The following is a 14879-nucleotide window of genomic DNA, read 5'->3' on the forward strand; positions in this document are numbered from 1 at the left end:
AATAACGTCCATTGGTAAATATTAATTGTACAGTGGCAAAACTTTCCTTCATATTAAGGACCATACGAATAAGAAATTGATGTAATACGTATATTAAAGTCTACTGGAACGGACTGGAGGTGGGGTGGGGTTGTTGTTGATCTTATTTAGGCTATAAACTGGAGAATGGAAGTGATACATGAAAATTTTAAAGTTGTTGTATTTGCTAAACATCCGTATAGAATCTTTTTATTTCGAGGACAGAATAAAATATAGGACATACATATGATTAAAATTTAACTAATAATCTTTATTGCAAAAATCAAACCCCGACGGGATAAAATGCGAACATTGTATGTTCACAAGAAGCATACAACACATAAAAAAGTTCTAAATGAGTCAAGTTAATAGTATGTACATAACACTACTTTTGTCGGTTTCCAAAAGCTGCTCTGAAATATATTGTGAGTTTTCACCAACCATCACAACCTAACCGTCAAATAGAAGTAAAGAAAGAACAACAATTTTTGGGTCTAAGCAAAATTTCTCTACCATTTCATAAACATAATTGTTTTGTTGTCGTACATACAATTTAAGCGGTGATAATATAACGCATACACATAAAAATATACTTAAATAAAATCGGAATACGGAATAACTTATAAGAAAGCAAGGTAGTAATTTTGTAAAATGAATCATAATTGGTTAAATTGAATTTGTATTTGGTAGATAGCACACAAACAAATAAAATCCATTTAGAATGACTCAATGCAAAAACACATCCGAATTCGAATGAAATAATTTAAGTTCATTTATGCAAGTTTCTTTATCGCGTAAAAAAAAGATTTCCGTTATCTCTATTACAAACAAGCAGAATATTTTCTTGCATGATAAAATTAATTCCAAACGGCGAATTCAATACATTTGATTAAGTAAGAATTTTTTATCTAGATGAAAACGCCTGATAACATTTTTCTGGATAACATCCTTCTCATAAAATTGTGAATTATATATAAAAGATAAAGAGCATGTACATTCATGACATTGTTTCTTACTCGGAAAATTTTTTTGATTTTCCATATTGAATTATATAGAACAATTGAATGTTCACATGTTTTAAAAATGCAGAAAACATAATATTCGAACCACATTATACAACAGCCTAGATGATCCAAGTTACATTTTCAAAATTAATCATAATCTTTCCGTAATTTTGTTTTCAATGGAAATTTAACTTGATGTAGGATACAAAGTTATTGGAACACAGTCATATCAGTCTGTATGGTGTTAGACCATATGTTATTTGTACTCGATTAACATCAATTTAAACCAAAAAAAAACTGTCATCAAATTACGAAATAAACACATTGATAAACTTAAAAAATGTGATATAGTTTGGTATGAATAAAATAATTAATTGGTTTATCTGTTGGTTGTGTATCGTACAGTGGCAAATATATTATACATGTTCAGGATGAGAACAAATAAACGATGTATATATCTGAATTAATTGTATTTAAAATGTACATGTAAGACTACCGGGTTGAAAGAAGCAGATGGATTGGCAAATGAAGGAAAAAGACAGCATCCCAACGAAACAATACAATTTTAAATTTGTAAAGATTATATTTACAACCTACACATCCGTAAAGAGAATGTCTGTATTTCCAACAAAAAAAATAACTACGAATTTCCTCTTAAACAATTTATATGTGGTTTTGAAAGATGTGATGATATATAACTTGCATTATAATTTTTTTCTCCAACTATCAAACCCTAAATTGACGTGAATCAAAGAACAACATGTCTTTGTAACATTTCTCCAAATTTCAATATAAAGTTGATGTGTTGTCACAACATGTCTTTGTAACATTTCTCTAAATTTCAATATAAAGTTGATGTGTTGTCACACATACAAATAAAAAGAGTTAATCACAAAAAACATGAACATAATAAAATTGTTAATATTGTCCTTACTTTGAATACAGAATACAACTGTACAGATCATGACAATCAGTAATTGATAGTATAGAAAATAAAAATAAAGAGAAGTTATTTTGAATGACAAAATGCACAAACAGACCCGAGTCCGAATAAACTCATTGTCTGAAAGAATTATTCATGTTTATTTATGTTGATTTCCTTTTTACGTCAAAAAGAAAAACCTTTCCGTCATAATGATTACAAACAAGCAGAATATTTTCTTGTTTGTCAAAATAAATTCCCCACGACCAATTCAATCCGTCTGATTTAGTAAGAAGTTCTCTATAATGTATACCATCATGAGAAATTACTACTACAGTGTTGGTGTTATAATCAGTCACATAAACATTCCCCTCATCATCTTTTGTAACACGACTTAAATCTTGAAATTCATCCTTTTTAAACTTCCAAATTAGTTTTCCATCTAACGAGCAGCAGTATATTGATGTGTAGTCTATACAAACCAACCTGTCTCTGTCTACTGTAATGTCGTGGATACTGTCTGAAGGTAAAGGTATAGTACGTATTACTTTACCTGTCAGGTCCATCACATGTATTATACTCAGATCAATAACAACATACAGGTTATTATCATTATATGATATTCCGGAGCAGTAACCACTGGTGTTGATTGTACTGGTGACAGAACATGTAGATATATTTATTATCAGTATGGTTCTGTCAAATGTACAGGATACGGCTACAGTATTTATATTTACCACTGTCACATAATCTGGTGTATAGGACAGAGGAATGTGATGGATATCAGTACCGTCTGAATTACAAATAATTAGTCGCTTATTACTACAGTCGGTAAACACTAATGTATTGTCTATTTTGATACAGCTAGTAATCATCTGATTTTCATTCTTTGACATTTTTATATTAATCTGTTGACGCAAATTGACATAATCAGGAAGGTTGGTTTTGACAGATGTTTGGTCCTGAGCTTCTTTTTTTGGTTCATTTTCTGAAATAAATAATCAAGTATCGAGTTGGTTATTTCAACAATTTATTGCTTAATCTAAAATGCAGTTTACCGCTAAAAGGGTTTAGAGTTTCTTTTGTTTTGCACACTCTATATGAGGTATTGAATTTTTTCTCGGATGTTATTTATTTTTATAAGTGTTATATTCACTTTCAAGTTTGAAAGCTCGTTAAAGCTCTAATTCGAGCTTAGCATAATCGAGAACAGCATATAATCCAAGGAAAATCGGAAAAAAATGTAAAAATGACAGAGATGGAAAAACAGATATGTGTAGAGCATAGGCGTGTACTGGATACACCAATGCAGTGGGAGAAGATATTTGTTTGACCCAAGAATTGTAAATCTGTGTGTATTTTAACACAAATATATGTATATGCTTCCTTTGTCCTAATCACGAGGGGAAAAAAAGGTGAGTGGTCTTTCTATATGAAAGTTTTACATAGACGTTTCGCTGAAATAGGTGTCTTTTTGATGTGTCAAATATATCAGTGGGTTGCAATTCCACCAAGGTAAAATGTAAATGAGTCGGTTATTTTTATCTTTCGATTGGATATCTGTATGCATGTTTTTTTTGTCTGTTTTTAAATCAAATTCAGATGAATGTACTGATAATTATATAAAATATATGAACGGGTAATAAGTTTGTCATGAAATATGTTCAAGGGTCGTGATTACGTACAAATTGATGAAACAAAGAAAACCAAAATGACATATAGACACGCAATATGAATGATTTTTGGTTACTTAACGTCCAGTGACAAATATTTCATGCATGTTATTGACGAGAATTAACAATACATACAATAGGTAGGTCCTGTAACAGAGGTCATCCTGGTTGATTCGGACTGCCACGGGAAAATGAGGATATCTTGGATAGGGACAGACATTTTGCCTCGCAACAGGCCATATACTGACCCGCAAATCGTTGTTGCAAAGGTTCTTAACGTTTAAAGAGCGTGTCAATCTCTTTACACGACGCATTTAACGTCCCCATTCTGATCGGACGTGACTGCAAACTTGTTACTAACGCAAAGTCACACGGACGTCCCGCTTTGGCGAGGGTTTTACTGCTGGTCGGAGGAAGACCAATGGTGACCATATTTATATTCCCCAATCACCCTTTTTGGGGAAGGGGGTTGTGAGTTGTAAAGAAAACAAACATCCGAATTTAATCGGTCAAAATAATTAAAGTAGAAAAACATCGGAGATGTTGGCTAGTAGAGCGAGTTTAAATTGTCTTACTTTACAGTACTTGCATTTTAAAGGTATTCTTAATTTGTTCTCGTCTTGAACATGAACGAAATATTTGCCAATGAAGGTAAAGCAAACAACAGTTAATCGATCTTTAATGAGCTTACAATTCAGAAAACATGTGTCTCTGCGGATTGTGGTGGCCGATGTTTAGTTTCATTGAAAAATATTTTAAAAAATATTCTTCATGAATTAAACTATGTTTTTGTTTTTTTTGTTTTTTTTTTTTATAATAGGAGGAACATGAATATTATATTTATGTACATCTTAGTACATGATGTATTTCGGTTTGACAAACATCTGGTATGTAGCAAGTTTTGCAAGAAAGCCCCCTTCTAACCGCACAAATCTCTTCGTTTAAGAAGCAAGGTTTCGCCTCAAGAGGCTTCGCGTATTTCTGTGGGATGTAAACATGCGCATTTACGTCAGATCAGAATTGAGAAGTTGAATATTATGTATGGTAATGACACGGTTTCTGCAGCTTCCAATTACAACATTTGTGGAGTTGCCTATTCGAAGCAAAATTGTTGACCATATATGAGGCTATCAAGATTCAGAATACTCTCTATTTTCATACCAGTCGAAGACTTAAATGTAATATCACTGATATACCTAAACAACAGGGATGAATGGGTCATATAAATATTGTCCCTGGTATCCCGATCGGCAGTAACATCTTTATCAAAGTGGGGCGTCTGTTTGGTTGTGTGGGATGTTTAACTACGCAATCCCGTCCAATGTCATGTTCTCTGCTCGTTAAAGAACCATTGGAACACCTCATTGGAGGATCAAGAGTTGGCATGTTGCAAGGTTAAATGTCGACCCTCTATCCAGCATACCCTCATTTCCATTGACAGTCCAAATTTCTTCGACTCGGGAGGCCTTACTGACAGAACCTACATATTGCATTAATTGTTGATAGTGTATCTTACTGAATATGCATGAAATATTTTCCCCTGAACGTTAAGCAATTAAAACTCGAGCAATCAATCAATATTATAATACCTTTCCCTACCATACATGCCGTTTTGATTTTTTTTACTTTTTGATTCCGGTAATCAGCAACCAATGAATCATATATTTGACCCACCAAAACATTCCAAGGGTTATGTAAGTTAATCGTCATTTTGCGAAAAACTTCGTTAACTATTAAATTAACTTCAATTTTCTATTGGTACACGTGTTTATCTCTATTCTGAATTTAGAGAAAAATAATAAAAATTTCGTCAGAAACCAAATGACATAGAAATAAACAGCTACCTGTCACCGTTCTGCCTTCAACAGGGGGTAAAACCCATACGACATCAAAGAAACATGTATGAAAGATCAGTTTAAGTAAAGCGTCAGTTTAGCTGTACAGGATGTACAAGTACACAGCCACATCCGGTCAGAATAGGAACGTTTAATCCGATGCCTCGTGTAGAGAGTGCCACGCTCTCTTCACGTGTAAAACCCTTGCAATAACTCTTTAAGGGGTCCTGTTGCAAGGCAAAATTTTGTCCCTGTGTAATAAACCCTCATTGCACAATGGCAGTCTAAATTTCTCCCCGACCTTCATCCCGGACGTCTTTTATTACAGGACCTTGCTATTGTTTTCATTGATAAATTGATCTCGTCCTGAACATACATGAAATATTTGCCACTGAACGTTAAACAGCTAATAAACAATCAATCGAATTAGGCTTTGCCCGAGTGAATTGGAACCTTTTCTTCTTAAAAAAAATCATAATTGATCAAGGTGGAATTGAAACATTGCCGACTGAGCTCGGGGATTAAACAGATCACCCTGCAGCACTGGTATCAATCCAGTGCAGGTAAATGAAAATAACACTTTACCAATGTCTTGTCTCGGAAGTGTTTTTCTTGATTTTTATTAATCAGGAAATCTCAAACTGTAACATTGAGTTTAGTTTTGGCGTTAATTTTGATTCCTCTTCGTTTTATCAACCCTTCAACATTTTATTTAAATGTTATTGATATCCTGGGATGTAAAGATATGTTGAAACGTTAGGGGATTTATCACCAAAAGACCATAAAAAGACCAAATTCATCTACAACTACATCAGTAATTTCATCTTTGCTTCAGGTAGTGGGAAGCTTTATTTTGTTAGTAATTTCTTAATTCATCATAAATCATGAAATTCGAAACGTTTATACATATATATCCCTAAATTCACATCTGTATTATTTCAACCGCTTCAAGGAGAATGTTACGATTGATCGATTGTTGGTTGCTAACGTCCAGTATCAAATATTTCATGCTTGTTCAGGACGAGGACAAAATAACAGTAAATACAATATACAGGTGCTGTAATAGAGGACATCCGGGATGAAGGTTGTGAAAATTTAGACTGCCACTGCAAATTGAGGGTTAGTTGGATAGGGCATTTTTCCTTGTAAGAGGCCACCTATAGACTCATCAAAGAATTGTTATTAGGGTTCTCTTAATGTGGAAAAAGCGTGGCACTCTCTTTACACGAGAAATTGGATTTAACGTGACGTGGCTGCGTACTTGTACATCCCACTCAGCCAAACGGACGCCCCAGTGTGCCAAGGGTTTTCCTGCCGGTCGGGAGAAGACCTGTAGTGGCCATATTTCTATTCCCCTGTCACCTTGGGGAAGAAATTGTATGATAAGGCCACTTTACCACCTTTAATTCCTACTTATAACAATCATCAGATGTTCAAATGGACATCAGTATTTGCTTTTTGAAAAGGTGTCGTTTATATTTGCATTACGAGTCTAAAACTTTTTACATGTAAAAGAAACTACAATAAATACCCTACTCTTGATCTTGTCGTTAATAAATTGATATGAGAAACAGTAGAACGACATGTTGCAACTAATTGTATTTTACAAAGATGTAATGTTTGTATAACATCTTTCTTAGTAAAGCTGTTATTCATATGTATAAATATATATTGACGAAAACAGTGTGAAATGAGCATATCAGGTCAAATATGTTTAAGTGTAGTTCCCGAGGGAATCATGAGCTCAGTAATCAGTACTTCGGTACTGACATGATTTATATCAAATTATCTAGAATTGACAGTTTATAAATCTTAAAATTATACAGAAACTAAGGATTCAACCCCCTCAGGCAAAGTTGGCCTTAGATGGATTTGGCTATTTTTAGGTCCTTTTTGGTGAAAAGCTCTTCAACGTGTTCGGTCCTTATACATCCTTGGCTTTGAAATATTCGACTATGAGCGTTCCTGATGAAGTTAAATCCAGAAAAGCGCTTCGGACCTATAGCTGGGGGAAAGCTATATTTATGAATACAACATTAATTTGAAAAACTTTTAAAAAACTATGTTTTATTCTTCTGAATTAAGAAACGTCTCCTTCTTTGTTGTTCCCTTTGCATAAAGAGGAATATTCTAAGGACAGGACTGAAGAGTTATATCGCCATTAATATATGATCTAGAAAAAATGAAACCGGTTAAGAGATAAATATACGAAAGGAAAATATGTAAACAATGATATTACTTGGATTATGGTCATCCTGCTTGGTACTTATGTTCGCTCTGTCAGGAATCCGTGTAACCTGAAAAAAAAAAAAAATTAAAAATAACCTGAAAAAAAGAAATAATAATTTGAAAAAAAAAAATACGTAACCTATTAGAAGGTTATGCGAAATTTAACCTGTAAGATATTTTTTAAAGAATTACATATAAACTAGTTTCAGATATAGTACTTGCAATTGCAACCTTATGCGTTACCGTTTCAGTGTTAGTCAGTAGTCGTCAATCCGTCACCGATCAATCAATCAATCAAGTTCACATCACCAATCCATTTAACTTATAAGGAGAATATTGATTGATCGGTGTTAGGGGTTAAACTCAGATTATTACAACAGCTGGGGGACTTTTTGACCACGAGGTTAGCATTAGCCCAGTAGCCAGTACCTTGGTATTTGCATGAAAACCACGAATATTATTTTGATTTAAATTGTTGTTATAAAATTTCGAAATCATCTTAAAGCAAGGAATGTATCTCCTTCGTGTATAGCTATGATTCCTTGCCCAGGTTTGGCTTCATTTTGGTCATTTTGGTTTAGTCCCCACTTCGTCGTTTTGATAGGATTTTGTAGTTTCAAATTGTTTGGCCTCGAGCATCGGTGAACAAACGTGTATGTCGAAATGCGCTCCTGGTGCAGTAAAATTAATACCGTTAATGTTTAGATGTACGTTTCGGCCTTTTTGGTTTTATCAGCTGTTACACGTTTGTATTCGGTTTATGAATCTCAAGTATATATTGGTCTCGATCATCATTGATTGTCGAAATGCAGATCTGGTAGAGTTAAATTGGTACCGTTAATGTTAATTTGATTACTACTACTGGCTTGATACATCTAATGGACTTTTAGTCCCCAAGGATATCTTGAATCCACTTGCCTGTACTTCAGACTGACTGATCGGTCTTCACGGATTGCACTCGATTTATTACTACCACCAGCTCGATACATATAACTGTGCGACTTTTTAGCCACGATCGATATATCTCCTAATGGTTTCTAAGTATACGAGGGTATAATTAGCCAAGTAACCAATACTTCGATGCTTGCAAGAAGTGATGGATATTGTTATATTACAATGGCTGTTAAAAAAATTCGGTATCGTGCATAGTTTTGGTTCCTTGTACAAGGAATGTGTCTCCCTTATGCATAGTTCTAGTTTTGTTTCCTTGTACAAGGAATGTATCTCCCTCATACATAGTTCTAGTTTTGGTTCCTTGTACAAGGAATGTATCTCCCTCATACATAGTTCTAGTTTTGGTTCCTTGTACAAGAAATGTATCTCCCTTATGCATATTTCTAGTTTTGGTTCCTTGTACAAGGAATGTATCTCCCTTATGCATAGTTCTGGTTCCTTTTACAAAGAATGTATCTCCCTCATGCATAGTTTTGGTTCCTTGTACAAAGAATGTATCTCCCTTATGCATAGTTCTGAATCCTTGTACAAGGAATGTATCTCCCTTATGCATAGTTCTAGTTTTGGTTCCTTGTACCAGGAATGTATCTCCCTTATGCATAGTTCTAGTTTTGGTTCCTTGTACAAAGAATGTATCTCCCTTAAGCATAGTTCTATTTCATTGTCCGGATTTGGCTTTACTTTTTGGTCCTTTTAAGATTATCAGCTCTTCAACGTTTGTATTATGTTCAGCATTACTGAGGAGACGCTAATTGTCGAAATGCGCATCTGGTGCTGTAAAATTGGTATGTTTAATGTGAACGTTCCTCATACGTCATCGTTGAGCTTTTGCACATAAAAAGGTACATTTAGAGTGCCCAAGAAGAAGTCGCGCCAATAACAAGTCTGTAGAAGACTCATTTCCATCATTGCTTTACTCGATTACTATAGTTTAAGCTTATTTATATTTTCATAACCACGCAATACAATACAAACTTAACTGTTGTCAACGAGAGTCGAACAGTACCAAAGTGATATTCAACTCATGTAAAATCGAAAAGAAACTGACAATGCCATGGCAAAAAACGACAAAAAGACAAACAAGAGTACAAAAAACACAACATAAAAAACTATGGACGGAGTAACACAGACCAAACATAAAAACTTGAAGTTGTTCTCGCTCTGGAAGGATAACATGTAATTAAAATCCGTTTTGGACAACCGCTTGAAATAATCGTAATTTTAATAATTGGACTAATATCAGCAGACCAATAACGTGCATATATACACTTCTAATTATTGGACCCTCCAATCAATAGACCATAAATGCTTAAAAGGCATTGTCATCAATAATAACATGAGAAAATATGATAAGATGTTGTTGCCCCTTACAACAAATGTAATAAAAATGTACAGGATGTTCCGACAGATTGTTAACGTTGTCTCGGCAACCATTCAGCCTTTAGTTCACCTTAGGAATACACGTTATATTTGTAAGATTTTCTTACTTAAAGTGAATTATCAACTTTTTAATGATTCTAAATGTGTCCTAAATAATGTTTGAATAAAATTTTTGCATTTAACGCAATTAGCGATCTCTAAAATCTGCATAGTAGTATGGAAACTATATCAAATGTGAAAATTGACGATGAGCACAGAAACGACATACACAAGTAAATATTTATTACTTCCGGAGCATCTGCAATCACCCCTGGATTTTGGTGGGGTTTGTGTTGCTCCGTTTTTAGTTTTCTATGTTGAGTTTTGTATACTGTTTATCTCTTGGTTTTTTTTTTTTGCCATATCTTTGTAAGTATGTCATTGACATGTGAGTTTGTTATAATCATACTTTTAATTAAGCATATGGAAAGCTTTACACTTGAAAAGGTTTACAAAACATTTGCGTAAATTAAGGATGCCGTGCAACTTTTCGTAAATAAACGGTATGTGTATCAAATTACGTGCAAAACCCATTTACATGATGGATAAAAATATGTAGATTGTAATGTTTTGTTCGCAGAATGATAAGTTTCTATTTAACGTCCAGCAACAAGTATTACACATACATGGTAACAGAAATAAATTTAAAGTCAGTTAACATACAGTTCATTATGCTACCATTGTTACCGTCTTTTTAAAAGATTTTCCCATTTGTGTGTCGAGGAGAAGTGATTATGCATTCACTGCAAAGTCATCAGATCCAAAATGAATAATTTGTATCTGAATTTTTATGAATTTTGTGTTAACATTCTGAAAAAAAAAATTCTAAACAGTAAAGATTAAAAATTTACAAAGACACTATAGCACGTAATCAAGAAGATTAACAACGCCAGTACCTAGAATCTATACTTCAAGACCATCATGTATTTTTTGTGAAGTTAAGTTGACGCTGTATTTAATTTTTCATCGGAAACAAGATTTTTTCATCTTCCATTTGAAAAAAAAAGTTTTTATTTTCAAAACATCTGATATACTCTGATGTGCACATGTCACAAAATATGACAATGTATATTTGATATATAGATATAAGAAGATGTGGGATGAGTGCCAATGAGAAAAATAAACCATTATAGGTCAAAGTACGGCCTTCAACACAGAGCCTTGGCTTACACCAAACAGGACGCTATAACGGGCCCCAAAATGACAAGTATAGATCAATTCAAACAGGAAAACCAACTGTCTAATCTATATACAAAAATACACGTTACGAAATATGAAAATGCATGTTTCATATGCACATGCCACAAATATAAAAATGGATAATATGTTGCCACATCACCATCCTCCCTATTATCATAACAATTATCATTAACATTATTGTTACCATTATTATTATCATCACCATTTTCAATAAAATTAGCATTACAATTACCATTTGATACAGACAATGCTAATTAGGTTTTGCTAATTTGGCTTGCCATCTTGAAATTAACTCTTAAAAGTTCCCGGGAGAGAAAGAGAGAGGGGGTGTACTACAGCAAACATTCAGACAGTTGATAATAAACGTATCCAGACAGAGTTAAGACTGTTTATGTGTCTAGACAATATCAGACAGAGTTAAGACTGTTTAGAATGTGTCCAGACAATATCAGACTGAGTTAAGACTGTTAAGAACGTGTCCAGACAATATCAGACTAAGTATAGACTGTTGGGGAATCCAAATGATAATCTAAGCAATTTTTAAAGATGTTATTTTAAAAACATACCTCATTATTCATCCAAGGCGAATATATCTGGTCAGATCGATGCATTTGCTTATGTTGAGTACAGAAACACTCCTTCTCACTTGTCAATTTCTCATATTCAAATGTGTCTTGAAAATAATAGCCATCACTGCATTTGAAATGGAGTTTAAAAGATATTTTCACCTTATATCTCTCTTTTATATCTTCAATTAGTTGTTTCACTTCTCTGTAGATATCACTGCACGTGCTTCCGAATCCCTCCTCTTCGGAAAACGACACGAGCTGAAGAGCAATTGTATCAGTCGACATAGTAACTAGTATCTTTGTACCACCAGATCCATCAATGTCAAACATACAGATGCCACGATATAAAGCAATACCACCCTCTACTTTGCTAGAGTAGTAGTTTCTGATAAACCAGGCAGATAGATGGTTAAAGAAAGAAGGTGGGAGAAATTCAAATTTAAAACAAAGCCAAGAAGTCCTTTTACATTTTTGTGTAAGAATGTCAAATTTTTCACATACAACATCAAACGTGGAGGGCGGCATCATGCTTGGCATTATATAATTTGAGTTACCAATTTTGACCAATATATCAAGCTTTTCCATAACTGCATGCAAATTATTTGTCTGTTCTGAAAGCTGACTTCCATCTTTTGCTTTGAACAGTTCTGTTATTAACGATTCGCTTATTTTGCCTTGTCGTATAAACAGTGTCCAGTCCTCATGGTGATGCAATCTTCTGTTTTCAACTCTATCTGAAACTAAACATCGGAAAGCATCTGCTAACCATTGGGGTCTTAATATGATTAAATCCGGTATATTAGCAAAGAAAATGATGTTCCCTACGTTATGCTGAAATCGAAGAAACAACAACAAATCCTCCTTTTCTAGAATATTGATATCAGGATGTTTAGCCAGATTTGACATATCAGTAAAGTTGATGAAATGCTTGTTATCGTTCTTATTAATTTCAATCAAATGTTCTAAAAGAATCCATTTTAACGGAAAAGCATTACCCCAATTTCCCATTTTCCGTGCAGTATCGTAAATTGCGTATTGCAACTTCTCAAATTCTGTGTCACTGTCATTTGTATTTGACAGATAAAACTTGTTGTGCAAGTGATGATATTTGCTTTGAAATCCAAGAACTTGGTCTATTTGATCATTGAGTTCCTTTTCTCTCTTCTTAAAATCTGCCTAACGAAAATAGATAAAAGAATCAGCAATTGTCATGATTGATACTATATCAACAATTATTGAGAAGATTTAAATAGATTATGAACCCAAATATATATAATTTTCATTACAACGTATCACTACCTTTCATGGCAATTATAAAGACAATTTATGGGCCTTCTATATCTTACTATACTGCATGGGTATTTATCGTTGTTAAAGGCCGTATCAAAACCCCTTTTATTCATATTGTGTTGCTTTGTACAAATGGATAGTTTTCCCTTTTAAAATCATACCATATTTTCTTATAAAACCCACAATATTTGACTGGGGCATAAATTTATAGTAATACCGTTGTCTTCTACCGGCTGGCAGTAAACCATTTGCCAAAGTGGGACGTTCGTTTGGCTTTGCAGGTTGTATCAAACGGCGTCCAGTCAGAACGGGGTCGTGCAGTTCGATGAGTCATGTAGAGAGCACAGAGGTCTCTGCACATTACGAACACTTGCATCAACTCTTTTTAGGGCCCATACAATAGCCTGTTACCAGGCTAAATTTCTGTTTCAATCTTCATAACCCCACTTCGCAGTGGCTTTGAAATTTTTAAAACCATCAAATCGGTTGACACCGTATTTGATGACTTACCTGTTTTATTGTTATTTGTTCTAGTTCTGAACCTGCATGAAATATTTGAAACTGGGCGTCAAATAAACAACAACGAATTAATCCCTTATAAACAAAGAATATGCATAGTTCTAAATCATTTTTTTTTTGGCAATCTCATTCAAGTCATGTCATCTTCTCTCCATTAGACGTCCTTTTAGGGTATTGGAATCTTAAATTTAATTTCAATTGAAACCAATAACATGTAAGAAAAAAAATGGCACATTGTTGAACCTTTATCCTTGTCTTGATATACATGCCATAATTTCCACTGGACCATGAATACCAATTCATCATTCCTAACATGTTAAACATATACACATCACCTGAAATTAACGTTGTAAATTTCCAACAGGGAAAACTGTTAACCCTTAAAAGAACAAAATTGAGATGCGTTACGCATTCCTCAAGATAGGTTTGTTTTTTTAGTAAAAAAAGTATTAACTTTGTTATGCCTAAGACAAAAAAACTCATATAGATTTTACTTTTTATTAAACTCTTTAATGGGTCCTTATGTAGCCTGTAGCGAGGCAAAATGCATGTTCCTGTCCAACAAACCAATGTTTTTCAGTCCTTAAGTCCCCAAGCTAAATCCCTTTTGTCTCATATAGCAGAACATATATATTTGTACTTTATTTATTGTTTTGTTTGTGAATATGCATGAAATAAATGTCACTTGTCGTTAATCTGGCAACGATTATTTCAACGGATTTTTGTTTGTTCATAATTTGTTGTGTTAAGCTATTGTCCAAGGTTTGTGTTAAATTGAGCGCCCATAAGCACGTTTTAGATCAAACATGCTTAATGTGCCTGTTAAAAGGAAGGAGTCCAGTTGTTGTTTATAATTATCGTTTCAGTTATTGGTGTGTTATAACTAATGTATAGGTAACCATTTCTAGTAGGTTTTGCTAACAATAATTTTTGATCTTCTATGGATGGACGTCTCATTAGCAAATATTTCTTTGATGACATTCCGATCAAGAACGGATGATACTAAGTGAAACCATGTACACGACTGGTATGGAAGTGAGGAACAGCGTTCTACAATTGTATTACCTTGTCATATTTATCCTTTCCAGTGAAAACTAATAAAATCGGAGGATCGAAGTGGCCATACCTAGCTGGTTTGTCGGTTGTTCGATGACAATGGATAGAATCAAACCAAAAATCAACATATTCTGAAATATATCAACAGTGTTTAATAAATAATGTTTTGAGACCATATAGGATACTTTGAA

At 33.8% G+C, this 14879-nt stretch overlaps 1 protein-coding gene across 1 annotated transcript in view; it reads right to left on the bottom strand.

Moving 5' to 3' along the window:
• Positions 1-268: 268 nt before the first annotated feature.
• The window catches only part of LOC127732305 (uncharacterized), a 28248-nt gene continuing 13637 nt past the window's right edge, over positions 269-14879 (bottom strand). Inside the window, exons 9-12 of the mRNA XM_052241370.1 lie at positions 14698-14819; positions 11821-12999; positions 7692-7749; positions 269-2932 (exon numbers count right to left, since the gene is read on the bottom strand). Coding sequence (XP_052097330.1) covers positions 2109-2932; positions 7692-7749; positions 11821-12999; positions 14698-14819 — 2183 coding nt within the window. The 3' untranslated portion in view covers positions 269-2108. The remainder of the gene's footprint in view (positions 2933-7691; positions 7750-11820; positions 13000-14697; positions 14820-14879) is intronic.

Source organism: Mytilus californianus, unplaced genomic scaffold (genome assembly GCF_021869535.1).
Source record: "Mytilus californianus isolate M0D057914Y unplaced genomic scaffold, xbMytCali1.0.p SCAF_23, whole genome shotgun sequence".
Lineage (NCBI taxonomy): Eukaryota > Metazoa > Mollusca > Bivalvia > Mytilida > Mytilidae > Mytilus > Mytilus californianus.